Below are 26,659 nucleotides of genomic sequence, written 5' to 3'. Positions count from 1 at the left end.
TTTAGGACCAGGTAGCTCGTACGTCATGGAGTCAGGCTTTGGCGGCCTCTGACATGGGGGAGGCGGATGCTTGAAATGGGTCCAGCAGGGTCGGGAGGGGAGGCGAGGCTGTGCTGTTTGAACACCAGCTATCTCTGGAGGGCCTGGCCGGGAGGAGGGGGAGATGGCCTTGCAGCTCTGTGCGCGGCATCCTGCACAAGGCGGTGTACAGTCCCGTGGGTGTGGGGTGAATAACAACACGTGGGGTCTCTAAGAGGACTTGTATGCATTTGTATTAGGAGGGATACTAACTGGTAGTCATACCCTTTAGCACAACAATTCACATCTATAGTTGACATATGAAAATGAGGTAGTGTTAGGCAGGTGTATGTATAAAGAGGGCAACACATGTTATTGCATATTGTCATCATCTAGTCAGTTTTCGTACATCTTTACATTATAAACAATATCTGTTGCATATTACGCTTTGCCCATTCTTCTTCACATTAGCAGCGAACGTTAGTCAACATGACATATATTAACATAAATGGTCTCTACACATTACAAGAGTTTACGGGGTAGGTAGGGGTGTAGGGTGCCACACCGTCTAACGCTGGGGGCTTGGTACAGGGTCAGGGCATGCAGGTTTTGGGCTGGATTCAGTTACTTCCTAATGTTCCCGTTCATGGCTGGGGCAATGATATACTGCGGAAGGTTAACAGCTACAGTGTTTTATTTTGTTGTTTGTTCATGTCTGGTGGCTCGTGAGAATGAGTCCTCAGCGGATCTGCCATGCGGTGGGGGGTGGGGGAAGTGTGGGCCTCTGTGAGCGCGGTCGAGTGGGGGTCAAGCTGCAGCTTCCAGTGTGCACGCTGGCTCTGCCTGGGTTAGATCTGAACGTTTCTAGCAAAATGGAGTTGGCTTAGTACAAGATGGCGTCTGTGCTCTGCCACATAACGTGGTGGGGCAGCCTCACGTGTCAGTCTGCAGCCGCCCTGCCGCCTGGGCCCGGGGTCCGGTGGGCTGCCGACGAGTCATGAGTTTTCACCAGGGTGGGAGATGCAGTGGGAGGGGGGGTCCTATTGACCTATCCTCCCCTACAAGCTCATAGAGGTTTTTTGAAAGAGTACAATAAGAGTGTACCAGACTGTCCAGCTTGGAATGATAACCTTCCATCAGAAAATAATTCATAAGGTTAGTCATTGCCTCTTGCGAAATACAAGTGAGGTGATACGAACAGAACACCTGCAACACAGGGCCAGTGGGCCCTCAGGCCTCGGTAGGCTGGTCACACCGCAGTGAGCTAGTATAGACAGTTTGAAACTGCATTCGGGCAAGGCCTTCCCTAAGAGCATGTGACAGAAAATACATTTACTTGGGCAGCAACAGCTGTCTTTCACATTAGAATTCTTCTTTAAAGTACTTGCATTACAATGTAGTGAAATCAAATTCATTTATATAGAAATTATTTATTCATATTGATGAGATTTGTCGCACGACACAGAGGTGTAGTTTGGGAGTGGCGTGTGCCAGTCCGGTGGGGGTGTATTCTGGTGTTTCGCCCTGGGTACCAAGTTGGCTAGAAACTGCCCTGCTCTATGGAAGTGGGGACACGGAAGCACCAGAACCGTTATCAATGTGTGGGTGCTTCTGTGACCAGTCTGCCTACTGTGGCCGCTGCGCCCGGCAGGGTCAGACCTGTCGGGCACAGCGGCCACGGCAGGCAGACTCAGAGTTTGCTGATCCCTAAACAAGGGTTTCGGTCAGCTTACCGGCACCTTTGTTTCCGGATTAGTAAACTTGGAATGAGGACCTATGGGTTAATATATAATGCTGTTATTTTTAAAAAGCCTGACTATGGAGTTGCTCCATATATAACAATAGTGCAATTTAGGTATTTTGCATCACAAAATTATTTTCCACTTGGCTTACTTATGACTACTTATTCTTAAGTCACCATGCATGCCAACCCTCCCGATTTAGGTGGGATACTCCCGATTTTTTGGTGAAAAATATAGCTATTTTTCACATTCTCCTGCCTAAAATTACTGTAGCCCCAATGCATTCCTATGGGGAAATGTAGGTCTCCCGATTTCCCAGTGGAAATCTCCCTCCCAGGTGGCTCTGAATGTTGCCATGTATGAGTCACTTCCATGGCGCCTGCAAGAATCAAAGACTGGTGATGCTCTTTTCTGTGAAGTAATTTCTGTTGGTGCAATCCATATGCAAATTAGGAGGTTTGTATGTATTTTGCCCCGGCGTGCCTGGACAGAGCTCTACTAGATGAGTTTGCTTCATCTGTAATGATTCTGCAGTTTTATTTTTTTGTTGTGTTAAACTGCCATATGCCACTAATGTTACAAAATAAGTAGATTGGGGAAGGGGTGGGTGGTTTGTGGGCGCGAATGAGACCATATGGAATTGCACGCACTGTATTTGGAGGGGAAGTAGCAGGACTTTTATAGTGCCTCTCCCTAACCCCCCGCTCTTGCAATGTTGGATACTCCCCTGACTGGACAAAGGATATTCTTCACCACTAGGAGAGACACTACATTTCATAAACTGTAACTTGTCATTACCACAACAAAGCGCAGCTCGACGGTTCATGAACTGTAACGAGTCATTAATGGCTTCCTCAGTAGAAGCCTCGTATTTTATGACAAGTTACAATTTATGAAATGCTGAGCTTCGTTCCGTTGTGGGTATAGATAGTGCTGGTCATTGGGCCGGCTCTCGGCGGATCCGAGATCAGGCACCAGATGTGTAGCCGGATCTCGGGATCCAGCCAGAGTCAGCCGCCCAAGCCTAAGAACCGTGCTGTAAAAAAAAAGAAAAGAAAGCGCCCGTGACGGCAGCATTGCCGTTAACCGCCGACTTTGGCACTGGTGTGTAATGCACAATGCTCGCTACATGTACAACTGAAAGGAATCAGTTGTACATGTAGCGAGCATTACACCAAAGCCGGCGGTAAACAGCAATGCTGCCGTCGCTGGCGTTTTTTTTTCTTTTTCTTTTTTTGGCACTACAAAATGAGCCAGGGCACATCAAGGGGGCGTGGCCTAACTGTAAGGGTCCTGCTGGCCCGTTAGGCCACGCTCCCCTGACGAGCCCGGCTCAATGGGCCACTGGCACCCCTGCCAGGCATCCTTTTCTAGTGATGAACACCCTGGGGAGAGGGTATTGATCTCTGCATTTATTTTCTATAGGCTTGCCTGGCAGGGGACAGGGCCTCGCCTATTCAGCCTTAATGGTGGCGCTGCCCCTTGCCAGCTGGGTAGGGGCAGCATCACCATTAAGGCTGAAAGGGTGAGGCCACTGGAAGCTGTTTCAGTCTTCAGGAAAACGTCCTCAGCTTCCAGTGGCCTCACGTTTTCTCCATAATGGTGGCGCCGGCCCACGGGCATCTCCTTCTTAAAGGGATGCCTCGCAGGTGCGGCGCCACCATTAAGGCTGAAAGGCAATTTTTTCTGGAGCCTGAAGCTTTCGCACACGAGCACGAGCTTCATGTAGTGGCCGGGGCTGGCAGGGGAGATTAGTGGGCCCTGCAGGACTTAAAGCCCTGGTCGGCGGTAAAAGGTAATGTTGCCGTTGTGGGCGCTTTTTTTTTCTTTCTTTTTTTAAGTATGGCCAATAACCAACCCCGCCCCCTCTAGACCACGCCGCCTCTGCCCCCCAACTCCTCCCCTACCCCGGCACTTGTGCGATCCCCCACCACATTTTTTCCATTTCCACCAGTGGGTATAGATAAAACACTGTTTACTATTCTGAGAGAATGCTTTACATCATGGGTGCACAACATACGGCCCGCGGGCCAGTTGTGACCCGCCATGCCGTTTTGTCCGGCCCACCAGCAACAAAGACTTTCCTAATGGAGGGCGGCCCACAAGCAGCATCGGCCGCCCTCCATTAGGAAAGTCTTTGTTGTCTTCCGGGCCGGACAAAACACTGGCCCTCATTGGTTCAGTGCACACGAACCACGCAGCTCCTACGAGCCAAGTAGTGCGTGTGTGCTGCACCAATGGAGTGCCAGCACTACGGCTGGCGTGGCCAGTAAGACTTGATGCCGGAAGGCATTTCAGCCTTGCTTGCCACGCCAGCCGTAGTTCCGGAAGCCTCGCCAGCGTTCCAGCACGTCTGGGTAAGTACATGGTGGGGGGGCTGTATGTTTGTGTGTGTGTGTCTGTCTGTCTGTCTGTCTCGGGTCCGTCCTGACTGTTTTTTGTTTTTGTATGTATGTTGAGATGCGGAGGTGGGGGTGTGTGTCTGGCGTGTTTGTATTTGTATGTCTGCAGTGTATGTTGAGATGCGGGGGTTGTGTCCGGTCTGCTTGAATGTGTTTGTGTGCAAGTGCAGTGTGTGTTGTGATGCGGAGGGGGTGTGGGGGTCGTGTCTGTCTGAATGTGTTTGTGTGCAAGTTCAGTGTATGTTGAGATACGGGGGTGGGGTGTGTGTCGGGTCTGCTTGAATGTGTTTGTGTGCAAGTGCAATATGTGTTGAGATGCGGAGGGGGTGTGGGGGTCGGGTCTGCCTGAATGTGTTTGTGTGCAAGTTCAGTGTATATTGAGATGCGGGGGTGGGGTATGTGTCGGGTCTGCCTGAATGTGTTTGTGTGCAAGTGCAGTGTGTGTTGAGATGCGGAGGGGGTGTGGAGGTCGGGTCTGCCTGAATGTGTTTGTGTGCAAGTTCAGTGTATGTTGAGATGCGGGGGTGGGGTGTGTGTCGGGTCTGCTTGAATGTGTTGGTGTGCAAGTGGATTGTGTGTTGAGATGCGGAGGGGGGGGTCGGGTATGCCTGAATGTGTTTGTGTGCAACTTCAGTGTATGTTGAGATGCAGGGGTGGGGTGTGTGTCGGGTCTGCCTGAATGTGTTTTTGTGCAAGTGAAGTGTATGTTGAGATGCTGGGGGGGGGGGCGTTGGAGGGGTCGGGTCTGCCTGAATGTTGTTTGTTGTTGTGTGCACGTTCAGTGTATGTTGAGATGTGGGGGTGGGGGGTCCGGGTCTGTATGCGTGCATGCTTGTGAGTTTGTTTGGTGAGTTGGGGGGTGGGGGGATTCAGGTCTGTATGGATGCATGGTGTATGCATGTGAGTTTGTATGATGAGTTGGGGGTGGGGTCTGCATGGGTGCATGGTGTATGCTTGTGGGTTTGTGTGCTGAGTTGGGGGTCGGGGGGTTCGGGTCTGTATGGGTGCATGGTGTATGCTTGTGGGTTTGTTTGCTGAGTTGGGGGTGGGGGGTTCCGGGTCTGTATGGGTGCATGGTGTATGCTTGTGGGTTTGTGTGCTGAGTTGGGGGTGGGGGGTTTGGGTCTGTATGGGTGCATGGTGTATGCTTGTGGGTTTGTGTGCTGAGTTGGGGGTGGGGGGTTCGGGTCTGTATAGGTGCATGGTGTATACTTGTGAGTTTGTATGGTGAGTTGGGGGTGGGGTCTGTATGGGTGCATGGTGTATGCTTGTGAGTTTGTGTGCTGAGTTGGGGGTGGGGGATTCGGGTCTGTATGGGTGCATGGTGTATGCTTGTGGGTTTGTGTGCTGAGTTGGGGGTGGGGGGTTCGGGTCTGTATGGGTGCATGGTGTATGCTTGTAGGTTTGTGTGCTGAGTTGGGGGTGGGGGGTTCGGGTCTGTATAGGTGCATGGTGCATACTTGTGAGTTTGTATGGTGAGTTGGGGGTGGGGTCTGTATGGGTGCATGGTGTATGCTTGTGAGTTTGTGTGCTGAGTTGGGGGTGGGAGGGGTTCGGGTCTGTATGGGTGCATGGTGTATGCTTGTGGGTTTGTGTGCTGAGTTGGGGGTGGGGGTTCGGGTCTGTATGGGTGCATGGTGTATGCTTGTGGGTTTGTGTGCTGAGTTGGGGGTGGGGGATCGGGTCTGTATGGGTGCATGGTGTATGCTTGTGGGTTTGTGTGCTGAGTTGGGGGTGGGGGGTTCGGGTCTGTATGGGTGCATGGTGTATGCTTGTGGGTTTGTATGGTGAGTTGGGGGTGGGGTCTGTATGGGTGCATGGTGTATGCTTGTGTGCTGAGTTGGGGGTGGGAGGGGTTTGGGTCTGTATGGGTGCATGGTGTATGCTTGTGGGTTTGTGTGCTGAGTTGGGGGTGGGGGGTTCGGGTCTGTATGGGTGCATGGTGTATGCTTGTGGGTTTGTTTGCTGAGTTGGGGGTGGGGGGTTCCGGGTCTGTATGGGTGCATGGCGTATGCTTGTGGGTTTGTGTGCTGAGTTCGGGGTGGGGGTTTGGGTCTGTATGGGTGCATGGTGTATGCTTGTGGGTTTGTGTGCTGAGTTGGGGGTGGGGGGTTTGGGTCTGTATGGGTGCATGGTGTATGCTTGTGAGTTTGTGTGCTGAGTTGGGGGTGGGGGTTCGGGTCTGTATGGGTGCATGGTGTATGCTTGTTAGTTTGTATGCAGGGGTGGGGGGGTTGGGGTCTGTATGAGTATGTATGCATGGTGCATGCTTGGTGGCATAGGGCATACTGTTTGCTTGAGGGGTGGGTGTCTTGGGGCATAGTGTTTGCATGAGGGGCAAGTGTTTTGGGGCATAGTGTTTGCATGAGGGGTGGGTGTCTTGGGGCATAGTGTTTGCATGAGCGGTGGGTGTCATGGGGCATAGTGTTTGGTCGGGGAGTGGGGGCTATGGGGCATAGTGTTTGCTTGAGGGGTGGGTGTCTTGGGGCATAGTGCTTGCATGAGGGGTGGGTGTCATGGGGCATAGTGTTTGGTTGGGGAGTGGGGGCCATGGGACATAGTGTTTGCATGAGGGGTGGGGGCTTTGGGGCATAGTGTTTAATAAAAATTAGGGATTGAAAAAGCCTCCTGCCACGCTACGCCCCACTGTGCCTACTGCCCCACCCACATTTACTTTTCTGCCCACTATAGCCATCATATAGTAGGCTACTTTCGGCCCTCTGTAAAATCAGTTGTGCACTCCTGCTTTACATCAACGACTTTCTCAGAGGCAGCCTCGCATTTAATGCAAAGCTTTCTCTGACAATAAATGAAGTTTATCTATTACTACAAAGGAGGCAGCTCGCTCGGTACTCCGCTGCTTTTGTCTTTAACAGCCCGGAAGAGGAGCCCTGATCAGACTCATGGGGGCGGTGCTAAGGCTTAATGCAGCCAGTCAGCGATGAGCCGAACACAGTCGAAGACCAGGGGATACCGGATCAGCATGGGGGTAGCAAATGTTACATAACACCGTAACCGCTTCATTACTCCGAAAAAATCACAATGAAGACGTAGAAGTCACGTGAAGACGAGTAGGCGGGCCGTTGCTGTGCTCTGTTTCTCGGATGGGAACTAGACACTCTTGCTATCTTGTCCTCTTTCTTTACCAGGAAATGCGGCGTCCAATCACGGAACGCCAAGCGACGAACTGGGGAAAACTGAAACTCCCGGCAGGTACATTGCAACCTGACGTCACGTTATAGTAAGCAGACAAGCTAGCGCACAGCTGGACACGGGAAGGGGACGGCTGGGAAGAGCAGGGGACTATTAAAGGTGAGTGTGGGCAAAGGGTGTCTGTGGCACCAGGACCTTATCTCCCCGCCCACCCACAAACCTACTGGCTAATCTTAAAGATGTGGAGTGTATCTTTAAGATTAGGCAGTTGGTGGTGTGGCAGCAGAGGCGGTAGAAAGGATGAGCAGGATCAGCAGATATTGGGGTGGGCAATGCCAGGCGGTATTCTGGTGAAAAGGACCGATAATAGAGGGGGATAGGATCAGAAGCTGAGTAATAATGGTTAGGGTTATTGGGGTCACAAGGACCGTTTTGAGCAGAACTATGCAGTTTTTTGGTGCTGTTCAGATGCACAGTCACGGAGTTACTTTTGACCATGAGAGAGACCAGTAAGCCATGCTCGTACACTCCAGCTCAGGTCTTCACTGGACACGAGCACGCATAAACATTCGCCTGAGCTGTCAGTTATGCACTTGCATCGCCATTCTATCGGCGTACACAGATGGCCAGCAGGGCAACGCCCACCCAGTCAAAACATCCTCCTTCCTTACAAACACACAATTGTATGAACATTATATCCATTCAGCTAAGTCGCCCAGCCAGTGTATACAGATCAAACGCACTGCAGAAAAAAATCATGAAACTCAATAACATAACAGAAAACCACAGGCATGCATGCCAACCCGCCTATTCAGGAGAGGGACTCCTTTTTAGATACTCCTTTTATCACATTCTCCCTCCTAACGTTTATCACATTCTCCCTCCTAACGTTTCCCATAACCCAGTGCAAGACAAATGAGCAAATTGAATTATCCCCCTTTACATCTCAAACTCTTCCTCTTGGATGATCTGACAAGTGGGCATGTATGCTTGGGTCACCCAATAAATGGACTAGGATGCAACTCAGAGAGGTGTATAGCCTGGGCATATTGGCATCCACAGCTCTACGTCGAAACTACATTTACAAGCTCCAGAGTGGTGTTGCATAGCCTCCAGTGCGATGCAAGTCGTGTTGGCATATGGCAGCCTTTCACTATCCATCGAGGAAACTAGAACCGTACGTCCACCAATGCCTGTGTGCAGTACCCACAGCCTGATAGGTGTACAACTACCTAACAGCTATTATTTTTATTTATAACAATTGTGCAATGCCCAGAACCAAGGGTATCACAACGTTTGTATGATCTACAAAAGATCACAGGAAAAGGTCCGGTAGGAGAGTGCATTAAAGTGGTGGGAAACCTAGGGGAGTGAAGGCATTTTTCGTATTTATTGAAGAGCCAGGTTTTGACTAGTTTCTTGAAGATGGTGTAGGAGGTTTGGCCACTGATGTGCGCTGGTAGCGAGTTCCAAAGTAAGGGGGGGCCTTGACAGCAAAGCCGTGATGTGGTCAGAGTGGTGCAGGCCCAGGGCAGCTCGGAGGGCTTTCTTCTGGAGGAGTTGGCTATTAGAAAGGTTGGTTGCAAAGGTACCCATGAGGAGGTCATTACAATAGTTGCGTTTGCTCAGAATAAGGGCTCTTGCGAGAGTGAGACTATTGGGAGGGTAAAGAAATTGCTCAGGGAAATGAACGTACCATTGCACGCAGTGGACGAGGACAAAGCATTGATGGGCTTGGACATGTTGATTTCGTCATCCAGGTGACCACCACCAATGTTTTGACTTGTCTGAGAACTGGGATGGAAGTACCATCAATGGTAAAAGTGCTGAAGACCCAGGGCAGTTTGCTGAGGCGAAAAGGAAAGCCCACAATGAAGAGCTCTGCCTTATCATTCAGACAGAGTTTGTGAGTGGCCATCCAGTTTTGGAAGGTGGCATAGATCTTGATGAGGATAACACTCTTTTCACCCGACTGACCCTTTTCCACCCCACAGTACTCATATTACCTCCTTTCTCTGATACTCAGAACACTAACCTTATTCTTTAGGTTGGGTGGTTTTTACTCCTGGATAAATTCTAGTTGGCCGACCTTTTTGGTATCCCTCTTGTAATGTCCCTTTTCAGATTTTGGGGTTGACATTTGCACTTTACACCAATCGGATGACATGTAAGCCTGTTTATCTTCTGGCGGTCATTTTGGTCAGGAGGATAAGTTAGGGCCCTTGTTCTGGGACATGTAGTTTTACCAAATTTATAATGGGCTGAAAAAAATGACACAGCCCAGAATTAAAAATGAAAAAACAGGACTGGACGACCTTCTTGTGCATGGCATGGGGACACTTGGGATTTCTGGCCAAGTTTATTTCCTGTTCACTTATCCATACTTTTTTCTGACAATTCATTGTATTTCAATGCAAACCTTTGTCCAAATGCTTCCCAGAAGCAGTATTGACATCTAGAGGGTCCCCTTGCTTTACCTACATTTGAAATAGTCCTTTTACACTTTGAATAGGATATGTATCCTATATGTGGAGGCCTTCACCCAGGCAAAGAAGCTTCAATCTTTCCATTGGTCACTGGGTAGGTGTCTTGTGTCCGGGAGTGTTATGCACTCTATGGGATCACTCTTACTAAGGTATGTATTTGCATACGTTCAGGCTAAAGGCAGGACCAGTGGCCATCTAGAATTGCGTTCCCTCCTCTGTTTGGGCCATTGCTGCTTGGGCCATTGCTATTACTCTGCGTAGTTCTTATGCTTTAAATGCCAGCTCCTCCTGGTGTTCGACTAGGACACCAACTCTCAAAGATTCTTTATTTAAATGTTGACGAATGTCGACTGTCTCACTCTTATCAGAAATTAAATGAATGTAAATATTGTACCAGAACATTGAAGAAAAAGGGTAACTGAGTGGAAACAAGTTCCACAGCGTAGTGACTCTTATACCGATGGTCATGTATCCCCCCCCCCCAGCTCTATATCAGGGTTGTCCAACTCCAGGCCTCGAGGGCCGGAATCCTGATGGTTTTTCATGATATTCCTCATGAATATTCATGAGATACAAATGTGCATACATTTAGAATCATTGTATGCACATTTATCTCCTGAATATTAATGAGGGATATCCTGACAATCTGACATGTTTCTGGCTCTCGAGTTGGACAACCCTGCTCTTGATGCTTCATCCACCATCCCGCTCACCCTCTGTGTCCCCTAGGTATCGAGGCGGAGAAAAGGACTGAGATACAAAAACATGAGTGCATCAGGGATATATTTTGTGTATTTTGGAGGCTGTGCCTCGGGCTCCCTTTTTCAATCGTTTTTTTTGGGTGCAAAGAAATGGACTGACTGGTCCTGTCTTGAGGACGGGACATAATCATTTGTGTTCTTGCCGCGCAGCTTTATGCTGGATACCTACCTCCTAGCTTCTAAGCGTTGTCTTAACGGGTGTTATTCTTAACACATTTTTAATTGTACTGGATTTCTGTTCATGACGAATGAAAGGATAAATCGGCACTGCCACAGGATTGGGACCTGTTATAGTTATATTTGCTTACAATGTGGCCCTCCAGATCTTTTGGACTTCAGCTTCCATTAGTCCTAGATGGCATAGATGGTGGCGAAGACTCATGGGAGTTGTAGTTCAAAAGATCTGGAGGGCCACATAACGAGTAAGCATGTAAGACTATCGCTTTCCTCATGAGGTATCTATCCGGGCATATCAGTGATTTTCTGGAAGCAGCATCCAGGAGTTGAGCACACCGTTTAATGCAGTGAAAGCCATACTCTGTGCATATAAAGCGAATTAATGATGGGCCGAGTATGCTGTCATTACCAGCCTAGGATTCCATCAAATAGTTCGTGTGCCTTAATCGTGAGAGTGATGTATTTATGGAATGAATAAAGCACTGGCCTCGCCAGAATGCAAACCAGAGATGGGAGGATAGGGCGAGCATGAGACTGGGAGAAGTGCCATCAGCGGTTGAAAGGACGGTGAGGTGTTCCTTCAAGGGTCGGCTGTTCGGTTCCTTTTTTAATTGCACAAGAACTCCCAACTGCACTTTTGGCTTGTCATTCACCTAGCATTTGGTTGTATACATTGGCATAGATAGTTTTTGTTTAAAAAAGAAACTTATTTATCGAAATCAGTATTTACCAGCATACAGTGTTTCAATGTTGACGCTTGGCAGGGAATTGATGTATAGGTTTGGGTGTGTTTTTACTCCAGCAGCTATTTGGAATGTCTGCGGGAGCTGGTTGCATAGATAATTTGTGGTTTGCTTACATTTGAGGTGGAGTGCTGGATAAAGCTAATCTAATGCAATCGTGTGCTTTATTTATTCAAGGTGTGTCTTGCTAAGGGGGATAAAAGGTGACTCATTTATTTTTGAAAAGCAAATCTGACCGAGGTTCTCTATCTCCTGATTTGTATTTGGTCATAGGTAACCATTCGTTCCATGGATCGCACACACCCTCCCAAATGGTCAGTTAAGATCACGAAAGGTAACAAGAGAAGCTGAGATTGAGACAGTGGTAATGGGTGGAATGGGGAAGCTCCTTTTGTCCTCGCAGGGGTAAAAAGGAAGAAGAGGGGGCGGGGGTTAAGGCTGAAAACTGCTGAATCTTGAGAGCACAGGGGAAGCATAGATGGTTCTGTTCCTGGGGCATGTGTAGAGGCAATGCGTTCCAGATCGTGGGACCCTGGACTGCAAGTATCCATCCATTAAAGCATTCCTTGGAGAATTTTGAGATTGGAAGGATCGTAGAACTTGATGACCCTAGAGGTCTATTGGGTTGTCCGGCTTCAGTGTAGTCGGCAACCAATGTAGGTGTGGGTCTTGGACAGTCTTCGGGATGTGGTCTGTGGGATAGGTTTGAAGTTAAGTCTGCCGTTTTGTTTTACATGGACTGAAGCTTGGCGATGGATGGCACTTTAGGGGGGGCTGAGAGGATGAGATGTAAGGCATAATGGTCCCCATCAGTTTAAATTGGAAGTAGCATGATTTGACCATATTGTTCTGGTTAAGTAGGGCGAGTTTGTCGCCAAAGCAAACTTAAGACTGCAAGCGCCTGTTCTGTGAGCCACATGCATTGAAAAGGTAGAGATTTTGGGATGCACAGGACGCACATTTCCGACTTCTACGTTTTAAGAGCTAATTTGCTCAGGTTCACCTGTTCTTGGATTGCCTTCAGGCAGCTTGGAAGGAGTTGCATCAGGGAGGAATTGTTGACAGTGGTCCCGCAGCTTGGTTTGGTGAGGGCGGACTAAATGCTGGGTGTTCGTCTGCAAACGTTTGGAAGTCATGTTCAAAGAATCAAATGATAGCTATGAGTGAGCACAAGTCAGCACTAGAGGAGAAGCGACAGAAAGGGCCCTTGGAGAATTTGACAGTCTAGAGAGAGGGTGCTGAAGAGGCAAGTCCTATGTTGGCTGCAGGTCAGTGATGATGATGCAGAAATAGAGTTGGATGTGTACAAAGAGACTGGCTGATCCAGTGTGTCCAAAGCTGCAATCTGGTCTAGTAGGTCATAGTGGTTATAATACTGTTCCCCTAGAAGGTGTTCACAGATGTCCAGGAGGTTGGTTTACGCTCACAGATCGGATGACATAGCTGTCAATTATCAATTTTAGACCAATGGGAAATGGAGACCCAGTTTCTGTAAGTGTTGCATTAAAATGCATAACAGCCAATGTGTGCTATGATTCTGTCATTTCAGCCTTGTGGTTTATTATTGTGGCACTAGTTTATTCTTTGGCCTCAGTCGTCCCTAACATATGGTAACCCATTATGTATTCTCGGTATGTTGCATGTTTGGCTGTTATTGCGCAAGCGACAATGGTTTCCAAACATGATGTACTTGGAACTGTTTCTAACTTGAAACTGTAATCCTTCTCAGAAAATAGGGTATTGTTCAGTTGGGAAAGTCTTGTGATGTCACATCTGCTGCTCCGCATTGCTGATTTACCCGACCAAGGCAGCAAGGATTGGCATTCTATTGTAGACTTGATCATGATCTAAATATTTTGATTTTGTTACAAACTTGGCATATCGTGATATCTAGAGCAATAGTTTCTGCTGGTGACTTTAATTGTAAGATATCATTGCCAAAAACAAAGGGGGTGCTAGGAGTCCCTCTGCCGGGCATTAGTCCCAGTTACGAGAGCCTTACCCAGATTCTCTAACTCACTATCTTTCACAGAGGAGAAATATCCAATATGTATCAGTCTTTGTCCTGCCCTGGGGCAGCCCAGCACCAAAATGCTAGGCAATTCTCCTCTGAACAAGAGTACCAACAGAAACTCCAGACACGTGTTTCGGTCTGGTTGAACCTCATCAGTAGGGAGGAGCTGTGCCTCTCTAAGAATAATGAGCAAGGGGTCCACGTCTGGATTCATAGGCCGGTAGAGAGAGACTCCCAGCACCCCCACATCCCCCTTGTTTTTTTGCATATTAAGTAGCTTTGGGTTTTCACCCTAAATTGCTAGGGTAATCCCTTGCTCACTGTTCTTGGATAGGCACAGCTTCACCTCACGGACGAGGCCCAACCAGGCCGAAACACGCGTCTGGGTTTGCTGTTGGTACTCTTGTTCAGAAGAGAATTGCCTAGCATTTTGGTACGGGACTGGTGAGCTAAAGACCATGGTTGAGACTCTAACCCAGGATATAGGCCGGTAGAGAGACACTCCCAGGACCCCCCCTTGTTTGTAGATCTCATTGCCACACAATATATATTTAGAAACATTTATTTTATTTTTTATTTTGAACACCAATAAACATGGAGGCAAAATGAAGCATACAAGTGGCACAATAAATACAAAATCAACATAATCCATACAAAGTGGTAGAACAATAACCATGCCCATCTGATTCGCGATTGGTAAAACAATTGCATGGCAGAAGAAAGAAGAGGAAAAAATGCATCCTGTACCACAAAAGCCTAAAGATCAGAAACATATTTTTAAAAACTAGTAGAAAATATTTATAAATATGCATAAAATGTTTGCTACTTATTCATAGCTAAGGATCAGTGGCCAATTTCCCAATAATTCAAAGATCTAATGCAAACAAATCCTGGTTATTATTGGTTCACTTTCTCGATTCGGTAATCAAGTAGTTGTGTTGAGTTTGTTCTTCCCTCTGCCTTTCCTTCTCACCAGATAGAGTTCAGTTTGTTCTCTCTACATGGCAGTCCCCAGAAAAACATACTGTGGCATTCAGTCAGATGTGCTCTCATCCTCCACCCTCAAGTAAAAAAATAAGCATGCGATCATTGCATGCCTTTTTAGATGCCTCTCTTGATGAGTTTCATATGTATTGGGTCTCCAGGCGAGATCAGTTTTATACTGCAGATATAAAGGGGAGCTAAAATGGCTGCTTATTTTAAGCTCTCTGCTTTCATTTCAGACAACCTGTCAAGATGCTGAAAGCAGTGATTCTGATTGGAGGTCCGCAGAAGGGTGAGTGAGGTCCGCATATATTTGTCCTCATGGCATGATATGGAACAGATGATGGCATAAAGGTGAGCAAGTACATAAGTCTGTATTAACTTCAAGGCAGGACTGGATTTGGAGGGTATTACTCTGTGCGCCAAGCCAGGTTTGAGCCCTTTGTTCATTTTGCCTTTGGCGGGCTTCATTGTGTCTGGAAGGGCAGGAAGTGAGGCAGGTTCCTGAAACTTCCCTGTCCTTTGTCTCTAGGTGTGCCTGAACGAAACCAGTCCTGATTGGCCGACTGGCTATCCTCAAAGGACAGCCACCCTGCTGTGTGATTGACAGCGTAGGCTGTGCATGAATGGGAAAACTTGCTTAAAAGGGGAGGGTTTTGGGACTAGAGTCGGAGTTGACCCCTGGAAGAAACATCTGAAGCAGAAAGCGTGAAGAGAAGCCTGCTGCAACCTCCTGGATCTTTGAAGTACTGGTGAAGCCCTGCTACCTCCTTTTGGTGGGCTGACCTCCTTTGTATCGACAGAGAAGCTCCGGACGGGATGACTTGTTCCCTTGGGTTAGTGGGACCAACTAACCCCGAGACAAACTCCACTTTGGTGCAATCCCCAATTTAATGTCCCTCTCTGTTGCTGCAGAAGCCCAATGACGGGGTCAAGTGTCCATAACCGAGTGCAACGTTTGCCACGGAACTAATCCGGCCAAAAGCTCCAGGAGCCTCCTATGGACACTCCAGAAGCAGAAAATCCCGATCCAGAGTCCTCTCACCAGAGTCCAGGACCGAGGGAGCAAGGAAAGTCCAACCAGCAAAACTTGTTCTGCATCAGTGCTGTTTGCGAAGTGCTGAAACTGCGAAGTGCTGCTGAATCGATGACCTTCCCGAGTACTGCCGCAGGAGCCCTCCGGACGTCCACCCTCTTAGGAAGGGCTCAGGAACGAGGGTCCGTTTTGCTGTAGCAAGACTGTAGCAAGACTGAATCCAGGTGGACCACTTTTCTTCTAACCAGAGGTACTGTTTGGGTACTGTTTGGGCTTGCGGTACTTACCTTCTCGCTTTAAGTCGTGCTTTCGCACTTGCTTAACTTTCTGAGTTCATTTCAACTCCCTTTTTGCACAGCCTTAACAGCTTGTGTTCCTAAAGTGATTTTCTGAACTATCTGACTTTGTGAAAGACTTTTATCCAAGAAATGCATGAGAACTATAGACTTTGTCCAATTGTCTTTGGCTGTCCTGGCTCCCTAAGGGCACTTTTCTGATTCCATTGACTTTGGCATTGCTTGTCCCTCATAGGTTGTAATTTGTTGAACACTTTTACTGCTGGGAAAGGCTTACCTAGATTTAATTGGAGGATTCCAACTACGTTTTAAGAAAATATGTTCTAACCTTTCAATCTTTCCTTTAATCCTTCCTTTCTGAAACTCAAAAGTCTAAAGAGTATATTGGTGTTATATATAAATGCAATAATATTATCCTTGTTATCGAAGTCACTTTAGGGTGTAGGAGAAAGGTATTCGCGTATCCAAAGTGTATTCACCAACTTTATTGACTGTTGAAAAGTTATTCCAAAGTTTGCTTGACTGTTAAAAACAATTGCCTTTTTAAAGGATGCTTTACTAAAACGATGTGTGAATAAATATGTATATGTATAACTGAAACCTTGAGAGTGTTACTTGGTTACTTGTACTGACTGATTTCATCTGTACATCTCTACAGCTCATATTTACCCCTCTTGAGATAAGCCTGGCTGCTCAGTCACACTACCAACTTGTGTAGTACAGACCTATACCAAAAGGTGTGTTACCCCATACCAAGCAGATACGTTTTGTGTAGTCTCACACAGTGTGACTGCACCAATTCATACCTAACAGCACAACTGTTCAAATGTCTTATTCCTGAGAGACTGGCTGCATGTCACTCCATTGCGGATTGCGCTTTCGGCTGTTTTTGATGTCTTGCCCTCAAAAGAACTCGTAACAAAAAGGGTTTGGATAAAAAGTCCCAGATCAGGAAGACAAAGACCACAGTGATTACCGGCCCAAAAATTATCTGTATTAATGTCATTGTACCAAGTCCTGTACCGCCAGGGCTCACACTGGATAAAGTGGTCCCTCCTGTTCCCATCGCCTCTCATATTTTTCTCCCTCCACTGCCCCTCGTTTACTCCTGCTGATAGCATCATTGCTACTGCTACTACATGTAGTACCGCTAGTATTAATGTTGCTACGATATGGACTTTAGTTTAGTATACTAATGTAGCTAGCTACTTCTAATATTAATGCTGACACTATTACTGGCCCTGCTAAAACTCATAGGAATGTTGGTATTGCTGCTCTTAGTGTGATGAATCCTTCGATATTGTCATTTCTCCCTAAGGGGAAGCTCCTTCCCATGAAGCCAGGGAGGTGAGGCTGCTACCCGATAACCCCCCTGGGGGTGGTACACAGTGCGAGGATCTCATGGGAAGAGACCTCCCCTCTATGGACAAGGACGACCATCTAGGGGAATCGTGGTATACCAACGCTCCACCCATCTTCCTATCCCTAAGTCACCCTACTTTATCACACACTGTGAAATTTAAAGCCCAGCACTAACTGGGATGAGGAAGATTAGGGATGACTTGACGAAGAATTCACAAGAATATACTGGTACGAAGAAGATGCGTGTAGCATGAGGATTGCTCTCGAGAACCGAGAGCAACAGTCTAGTCTCACGAAATTGAATGAACCTTGGAAAAGCTTAAAAACAGGAAGTAGAAGAGAGGCACCCAAGAACCAGACTGGTATGCCTTCGAGAGTGGAGCAGCTGCCTTATGCGGGCTAGAGACGACGATGCCGGCAGAAGCAAGAAGGGAACCCCGTCTGGGGTCTGAGAGAGTAAAACCGCCAGCAGCTCTAGCCGCCGAACGGGAAAGCCAGAAGAACATGGGGGAGCAGGAGAAGCGAGCAAAGCCAGCGAGATATCCGCCCGGTCCCAGAGAAGAACGGAGAGCTACTGTGAATCCCAACAAGGTAACGGGAGACACAGGTACACCAGTGGCGACACAGGGATAGTAAAAGGGTATCGGTTTATCCCTGTCTCAATCCCAGTAATATGAACATTGTATATAGGGTTGGGGATCCCATAGTGGAGCGGACAGCGTATGCATCCGAGGAAATCTTCCTCATGTCAATAAGCGGTAACCACTGACCACCAGGGAAGAAGAGTCGAGGACCCCTATGATAGAATGAGGAGAACTAGAAATCATCTTCATCGCAGTACCTGGCAGGAGAGTGAACCTGGTCTGCCCGAACCAAACCTGAGAGGAGCATAAGTCTGGGACCCATGCCTGAAAGAAAGGCCAGGGGAAGGGAGGCATTCCCCCTGGTGTTGTGAACTGTAAGACTAAACCTGAGAGAGGCCAGGGGAAGGGAGTCATTCCCCCCCCCTCACCCCTCCCTCCCCCTGGTATTGTGAACTGAGATTAAGCCTGAGAAATGCCGGGGGAAGGGAGTCATTCCCCCTGGTGTTGTGAGCTGTGAGAACAAAGCCAAGGAAGGCCAGGGAAAGCATTCATTCTCCTGGTGTCCAGGGGAAGGTAGTCCATTCCCCCCCCCCCCCCCGGAATAAAGAAATTGCGAACTTTCGGATGCCGAGTGTTAAAGAATCGGCAATCCCTTGTTTGTAAATTGTCAAAACCAGGGGGAGGGAGTCATTCATCCCGGTGAAGAACTTGCAACCAGAAATCCAGTCCAGGAAGAGGTAGTCATTATCCTTGACCAAGAAAATTGATACAACATTTAGTTCAGTTAAGGGACAGAGGTAGGGACGTTTTGACACAGGACGGTGGACTCTTTAAGTTAAAGGGCTGGATGGGCTACAAGGGTGCATACCCAGCCAGGCTAGTGTAGGGGGTGGGGCCCAGAAGGGCAAGTACAGGTTGAGTTGAGTGGAGGGTCAAGGGGCTTGAGGGGGGGGTGACTGGGGAGACCAAGTGCAGGGGTAGACTGGATTAGGGGGCCCTGGTGCCCTGTAAGACTCTAAAGGAACCAGGCAGCCAGTCAAGAGGCAGACAGGGATATGGTGCGAGGGAAGGAAGAAGAGAAAAGGAAGGTCTTGAGAAGCTTCTGGAACTTAAGGAGATCCGACTCAAGTCTGAGAGGGGAAGGGAGGCCATTCCAGAGGGAGGCAACGTAGAGGAGAGGGATCTCTTTCACCCCCCCCCCCACCCCTCTGCTTGGAAAAGTATCTGATCTGCAGAGAGTTAGAGCTAGACGACCGAAGGACTCTAGCAGGGAGGTATTTAGGGAATGGGAGTTGGATGTAGAGTGGTCCCTGGACCCAGAAAGCATTGTGGATGATGCAGAGGTCTTGAACTTGATCCTCAAAGCAACCGGGAGCCAGTGGAGAGATGCAGTCCCTGGGCTTGAGGCCAAGGATAAGACTTGCAGTCCTGTTCTGGATTAGTGTAAGGGGGCGAAAGGAGGAGTTAGGCAGATTCAGGAAGAGGCTGTTGCAATAATCCAGCCTTGAGAGGACCAGAGCTCTGGAGACATTGAGTTTCTGGGGGAAGGTGAGGAAAGGGAGAATGCCCCTGAGGAGGTGCAGCTGAAAGTTGTCCTTCCTGGCAAGGTCTGTGATGTTATGGCCTTCTTAGCAAGGTCCGTAATGTGAGGATAGAATGAGGATAGAATGAGAGAGAGGAGTCGAAGATGACGCCAAGGTTTTTTGCCTCACAGGAGGACGGGGCCCTTGGAGGGGCGACCAGAGTGTGGGAGGAAAAGGGGGAGAAGGGGTCCCAATGAAAAGGATCTCTGTTTTACTGGCATTGAGGCAGAGATCAGTAGCAGTGCACCATACCTGAGTAGCAGACAGGCAGTCAGAAATGAGAGAGGAAGAGGAGGCGGCAGAGGAGGGAAGCTTGAAGGAGAGCTGTGTCATATCCGCATGACCCTGGAAGTTTGGAGAGAAGGCAGCAATCAAATGGACTAGAGGGGCCAGGTAGATGTTGAAAAGCCAAGGCGAGAGGATAGAGCCATGAGGGACTCTGCAGGTGGAGATTGAGATGGTGGAGAGAAAGGGGCCCATTTGAACCTGGGAAGGTCATTCTGAGGGGAAGGAGGTCAACAAGTCCAGAGCCAGGCCTGTGATGCCAAGGGTATCCCGGAGCCGATTTATCAGAGTGGCATGATTGACTGTATCAAAGGCAGAGGAAAGGTCAAGAAGGATGAGAACGGAAGGAGAGCTAAAATCAAGATTAGAGAGCAAGTCTTCACAGGTATTCAGGAGAGCAGTTTCCGTGCCTCTAGCAGCTCTGAAGCCAGATTGGTGGAGACAACCAACAGATTCGGTGTGGTGGATAAGCTGGGAGGTGGCCAGCTTCTCCAAGAGTTTGCCTAGGAAGGGGGTAATGGAGATAGGGTGGTAGTTAGCCATACAGGAAGGGTTGGCAGAAGCATTTTGAGGAGAGGGTACACAAGGGAGTGCTTGAGGAGTGAGGGGGAAGGATCCAGTGGCAAAGGAGGGATTGCAGAAATCAGCCAAGGCTGTAGCAAGCGAGACAATGTTGTCCTTGATAGTTCTGGAGGAGCAGGGGAGCACCTGTTTGGATGAGACTTTAATAGAGCCGACTTGTCTAGAAACCTCATCAAGTGTTACTGAAGAAAGAGGAGAGTAGAAGGGAAAGGGGTGGCCAAGGTAGGCCTGAGAGCGGGTGAGGGAGAAAGGTGAGGAGTAGAGGAGAGTAAGATGACAAGATGTCCTAAGTTTTAGATATGAAGTGAGAGGCCAGAGAAGTGCAGAGTGCCAGGGAAGGCAGGGGAGAAGTGGAGACTGCAGTAGGGTTGGCGAGTTCCGTGCAGATTTTGAAAAGTTCAGCCACGTTAGTGGCCACAGAGATGCAGGCTTGGATATGGGCCCTCTTCTTTGAGCAGATGGAGAGTTTGTATTGCCTTTGGAGCAAGCGCCAGACCATTTTGTCAGAGGATGTGCTCGAAGCCTGCCACTTCGCTCAGCCGCTCTGCACTTGCTTTTCAGAGCAGACAGGTCGGAGTCATACCAGGAGCTGCACTTGGTGGCAGATTTCATGCAGATCCTCATGACAGAGGCAAGGATGTCCAGAGTGTTGGAGATGGAGACTTGAAGTTTAGTAAGGGCTGTATCAGAGTGAGAGTCCATGGCAGGAGTAGGAGGGGAGTGAAGTTAGCAGCAACTGACACTCGCTTGGTTGAATGACAGAAGAGGAGGCTGGCAGTGCGCACATGTGCTTAGCCGGGGTACCCGGGAGGTCCAGGTGAGAGGACAGGAGAGCATGATCAGACCAGGAGAGAGGCGTAAGAGAGGCGTAATGAAAAGGTTGATTATGGGGATGTCTGAAGAGACGAGAGCATCCAAGGTGTGTCGGCTGAGTGTGTCGAACCAGAGGGAAGAATGGAGTGGGAAAAGGAGTCGCAGAGGTTGCAGAAGGGCCTAGAGGCCGCATCGGGGGCGTCGAGGGGAATATTGAAGTCCCAAAGGAGGAGAAGCTTGGAGGAGGAGGCCAAGAGGGAAGAGGTGAGGTCAGCCCATTCATAGATGAAGTGGGAGACCTGGCCAGGGGGCATGTAGATGGTGGTAAGATTCAGAGAGAGGCCAGGAGAGACACCCAGCTTGCAGACAAGGCATTCGAAATAGGAGTAGGTCTGAGTGGGTATGATAGTAGCAGGGACCCCCTCAGGGACGATCAGGGCAACTCCGCCCACGTGTCAGTTGTCCTGAGCTCGCAAAGGATCTTGTTTCCCCTCAGGGAGGAGAGTGTCAAAACTTGTAACAGAGCTGGCAGTGAACCAAGTCTTGGTGAGAGCAAGGATGTCTAGGTCTTCAAGGAGGTGGCAGATGTCAGAGGAGTGTTAGACTGCAGAGCGAGAGTTGAGGGTAGCTAAGTGGAGCAGGTTGCACTTTTGAAGGTCTTCCGAGGAGGGGTACAGGAGTGTTGCACACCCGTCGCAGGTGGCAGAGGGACCACAGGGTTGTCAGGAGGAGTGGCAGTAGAGGGGAGGAAGTTGATGAGATTGCAGCAAACCGAATGTCCCAGTTTGTGTCAGGGACCCGTGCTCTGGGTTCCCCTTGGTTAAGTACATTGTCTAGTGCCTGGCGGTCCTGGGTACCGGCTGTGGGTATCTGGTGCAGGGAAATATGAGGTTGCTTCTTGTGTTGCTGCGTAGGCCTGGGCTAGTCGGGTCTCTCTTTCTCTCTGTTTCTCTCTCTTACTCTCTCTTTCTCTCTTGGTGAAGAGAGGGGCACGGTAGGGTTGTTTCCATACAAACAGCTTTGATTCTCTACCTTCTTACTGTGGATGGTGGATGGTGTGGGGCTGTGTTCTCTCTGCCATTTCTTTCCTCGATCTTGATGGAGGTCTCTAGAGGAAACAAAAAGGCACTGGCAAGCAATTTGTATTTATTAATTTATAGAGGACTTTCACCAAAGTGCTACGCAGGGAGAATGGGGTATAAAAACAGGAATAAACAACAAATCAAAAGTTAAGAGTAAAGTTATGAGGAAATCAAATGAGATTTGAGAGTAGAAGGGAAGATGGTTAGAGTAGGTGAAGAACGAATCGTGACAGGTAAGGAGTTGCAGTGCTTGGGAGCAAGTAAGGAGAAAGAATGGAAACGTGATTGCACATACAGCGGTTTAAGAACCTTCGGAAGAAAGAGCGATTGAGATAATGGCGAATGAGCAGGAACATAGAAGGAGACAAGAGAAAAAAGATAAGTAGCCGCCAGACCATGTATGCATTAGAATACAATGTAGAGGAAATACAAGAGAAGCGAGATTCAAAAGAAAGCCAGAAAATGGAAAGGAGAGAAAGAGAGAGAGGAGTATGAGCAAAAAAGAGAAAAAAGCATAGGACTAGAGGCGTTAAAGATGGAGCGTAATGGAGCGAGTCAATTGGCAGGAAGACTGATGAGTAAAGCAGAGCAGTAGTCTTGTGAAGGAACGAGAGTAGAAATAAGAAGCTTAGTGGCTTGAAAGGGGCGAGCTTTACGAATATTGAAAAGTTGTAGATGAGGAGCTAGCAGTAAAGTGTGGAGTCAACGGTGACACAGGCTATGTGTGGATTGTGAAAGGGGGGAAATAGCTGAAGGGGGTGGCCAAGAGGAAGGGGATATATGAAGGGAAGAACAGAATTTCAGTTTTAGCTGGCTTGTGGTGCAGAAACAGAGTGTGCCTAGGATTGAATACAAAGTAGGCTAGCAGTGATTGTCGAGCGAATAGTGTCAGATGAAGAGGAAACAGATTGGTAAATCTGAGTTTCATCAGCATAGAAGTGGCAAGAAAGGCTCAAGATATTAATAATTTCATCAAGAGAAGACCTATATAGAGAGAAACAAGGACGAAGAATAGATCTTTGAGCAATATCATCTTGCAAAGGAAAAGTGTCTGAACATTTCCCATCCCAGAAAATAGAAAATGAGCGATTGGAGAGGTAGGATTAAAACCACATTAGTACAGTATGGTGCGATACACGGTAGAACTGAAGTACAGGTTACCAGAGGGGTGTGGCAGAAATTGGGGGCTCTCTCAACTGCAATCGTCGTCCTCTGGGATAAGACTGGTTCTAGATTTCTCCCTGGTAATCTCCCATCTCCTGCTTGACAATGCCAGTTTACTGGCCCTATCACATTTAGTTGTAGCATCGTTCTGAACAGGTTGGTCTGTGTAAACCAATCATAGTCTTTAGCTGCAGTGTCGCACCATACAGCACTTTTGATGGCTTTAATGCTTTCTTGTTCAGGGCGCGAGATACCTTTTAATTGCATTGTTTGTGAGTGCCTGGGCATTTGATTACAAAACATGTCATCTGATATAAGGGCTTACTATTTAAATGCAATTGATTGTTTGTTGGCAATTGATGGAGACATCTGAATTATTATCTGGTAGGTGCTCATGCCATATTCCAGATACTGCCAGCATTAAATGCCTAGGTGCGAACAACCTGTGCCATTTATTTAAAGTACCTCTAACAAAAATGCAGGAATAATGAGCAAAGTGAGCACAGTGATGCTGCATTGACCTCCCACCTGTGTCAAAGGCGGGACAGCAGAGGAGAGGAGACTGTCACCCCCTTCCTTGCCCCCTCCAGCCCCACCTCACCAGCTTTCCGTCTCCAGATAGTGTTAGGCTTGGTCAGTGAAATGAAGATACAGTGGTTGTTATAGATTTTCTTTTTTGTATTCCGGGCGGTACATGTGAATACTTCTGATCATGCTTGTGAGTTAGCGCTACTCCATTTCCTTGTGCTCCCCCTTCTAATAACCTGTCTCCCTGTAATTTAAAGATAAACAAACCCCAACCTTTATTGATTTCTACAATCCATCTGCAAAGCAGTCTGCAGAGTCCCATTTATGGAATCAGTTCAATGATTATACCAGGCAGTGGCTGCATCACTGGTTTGTCAAATCCATGTGCTCCATCGAATGAGGACCATTTAACCTAGGGATCTGGCACTTTCTGCTCTTGGAACCTCTTGAGGTATGAAGAGTTTCACCTGCTTGGTTTGTCCCGCCACTCTGCTCTGACCCAGGATCCATTGGTACTGACTTTCATCAAAGGTTCTGGATCAAAGATTGGCGTGACCTTGGACGCTGATGCACCACAAACCCTTCACTTTGTTTGTATCTGATAGGCATCTGTTGGTACTGCCATGCTGCGGATTATGACAGTCCCTCAGCAACTGACATAGTCCATGCATCGGGTGAACCTTCGGGAGGTGGTATATTTGTACATTCTTCTCGACACCGCTGATGAAGAGGTTTGCTAGACCACCTGCTGACTCCATAATGGAGTCATTTTCCGGTAATGGATGTTTATGTGATGGGCAAATAGCTGTAATTCATTCACATGAAAGGGACACCCATTACCAGTTTTGGCAACCAGTCGATCACATAAACTGAGAACACTTCATCAAATGTCGGGATCATGGAAGCAGATGAGGTGGACAACTAGTTGGATGACTAGTAGCTGTTGCACACAGGGAAGCGGGTGACTGACATCTGTAGCTATTTCTTCCCTGATGCCCTTTAGCAGAGGGGCAATTTTTATGGACACTGGGACAGTGTTCCATTTGATGATATGGTGACCATGGCAAGTTCCTGGAGCTCAATATCAATGAACGTGATTGTTTTTTGTCTCCTTGACATTAATGTCCAGTCTTCTCTGGGATAGTCAATTTGCATGCTTCCATTGGTGTGATCGCACTAGTTCAGTCACCAGTTCAAAGTGGCTTTTGATTGAATTACAGAACCTAAGGCTTTGAAATGTCTTGCAAGGGTTTTTGCATAACTTAGAGCATAGTTTATCTATTTATCAGCAATGCTGCCCTCTAACCCGCAGAGGTAGCGGGTCCCTATAAAAATGGTCAACAGGGTTCTGTCCCTTCCCTGGACGTTGGATTTCTATTCAGGGAGACCTCGTCAGTCCTAGATTGCCATAGATGGTCACAAGAGATTGCTATACAGGAACAAATTGTGATGCTTTCAGGCCAATGCAACGGCAAGCATTTTCTGCTTGTGAGATCTCTTTATTGTATAAAAGAGTCCCGCTGGCTTAGGGGACAGTCTTTCTTTGAGTATTCTGGCATTGCTTGAGTTGTAGCAACGTTACTGGGTGCACGGACAGACAGAGAAACACTGGAAGACAAAGCTACCCCGGCTACGAATTAGCATCATACCCTACCTACGGCTATCACCAGCCCAAGGAACACCCCGGGGCGCCCGACTAGAGCCCGTTTTTTTTCCAACGGAATAGGTGACAAGGACGTCCGTGCAGAATCAGATGGCAGCAAACTGACCATTTGACATGCGTAGTTACACGCACCAGGATCGGCTAACAAAAACAGACAGTACCTTCCGATTTGGTGTTTAAATCCAGCCTCACAGGACCTAGAACTGCGAAACTCAGGAGACTTTACCTTGGTGCTCTCCGGGAACATTCTCCCTTTAAATATGTAGTCCCGTTTGCTGTTGAGTTCCAGATGAATTTTGGACCAAACCGCATGAATTGGTGCATTAAGCCTATGTAATTGGAATTTGGCTTTCTTCTTTTTTGTTTGCTGAACTCGCAATAATCAATTGTGGATGTAATTCGAAGAACTGTACCCTGATAACAACCACTATTAGGGTAGAATTGGTGTGGTAGATGGCAGACTACCCCTGATGAATTTCTGTTTATTCTATGCACACACAGGATCAGAAAGAAACATGTTGCGAATGTGATGAAAGAATGAGTATGCCTGAATTGAAATTAGAATGAATGTAGTGTGGAATTAAGTTTATTTTGGTGACATTTACACAACACTATCTCAGAGTGACCCTACTCTTGGATAATTTCTGGTTTATGCACAACTTGGCTTCTTTTACATAATTTTGGTGTTTTGTTGTTTATTCTGCTGGTTTACCTCCTAATATTTAGAGGTACACGTTAACTGCACTCACACTTTTCCCAGATGTCTGGATAATTACGTTTTTAATATTTGTTGTGGACACATGTTTTGTTTTGTTATACAAAAAAACTAATAAATGATATATATTTTTGTAAATTTGTTTGGAATCTGTTTTGGGATTTCTTCTTGATTGATGCTCTAGGCATCGGGACTCATACAGAAAAGGGAATAGACAAGCCCCTTAGCACTGTTTTTGTTTGTGGTTCAAGGCTTCGCCTAATATTATTGATGATGTGCTTAGAAGAGGGCTAATAAATCCTCTTACCTCCCGTAAGGAGTTTTCCTGTTTGCTTGAGTTGAGCCAGAATGGGCGTCCGACCTGTCAGATTTGCGTGAAATTGCTGTTTAGTGCATAAACTCGGGCAAAATGAACGTGACACGGCCACAAGGTTGCATATTCAATAACCCTAAAGAAGAGTTGGAGCGCTGGCCATCATTTGGTGC

General features: G+C 47.7%; 1 protein-coding gene across 2 annotated transcripts in view; it reads left to right on the top strand.

Annotated features, from left to right (window-relative positions):
- Nucleotides 1-7,095: 7,095 nt before the first annotated feature.
- GMPPA (GDP-mannose pyrophosphorylase A) overlaps nt 7,096-26,659 on the top strand; it is a 191,947-nt gene continuing 172,383 nt past the window's right edge. Inside the window, exons 1-2 of one of the 2 annotated variants that reach the window (XM_069616877.1) lie at nt 7,096-7,474; nt 14,720-14,772. In XM_069616877.1, the coding sequence (XP_069472978.1) occupies nt 14,733-14,772 (40 nt within the window). In that variant the 5' untranslated portion in view covers nt 7,096-7,474; nt 14,720-14,732. The remainder of the gene's footprint in view (nt 7,475-14,719; nt 14,773-26,659) is intronic. The other variant, XM_069616878.1, reaches the window with a different exon arrangement.

This window comes from Ambystoma mexicanum, chromosome 9 (assembly GCF_040938575.1).
Source record: "Ambystoma mexicanum isolate Mex_15411 chromosome 9, UKY_AmexF1_1, whole genome shotgun sequence".
Classification (NCBI taxonomy): domain Eukaryota; kingdom Metazoa; phylum Chordata; class Amphibia; order Caudata; family Ambystomatidae; genus Ambystoma; species Ambystoma mexicanum.
This window is presented reverse-complemented; position numbering and strand designations above follow the sequence as displayed.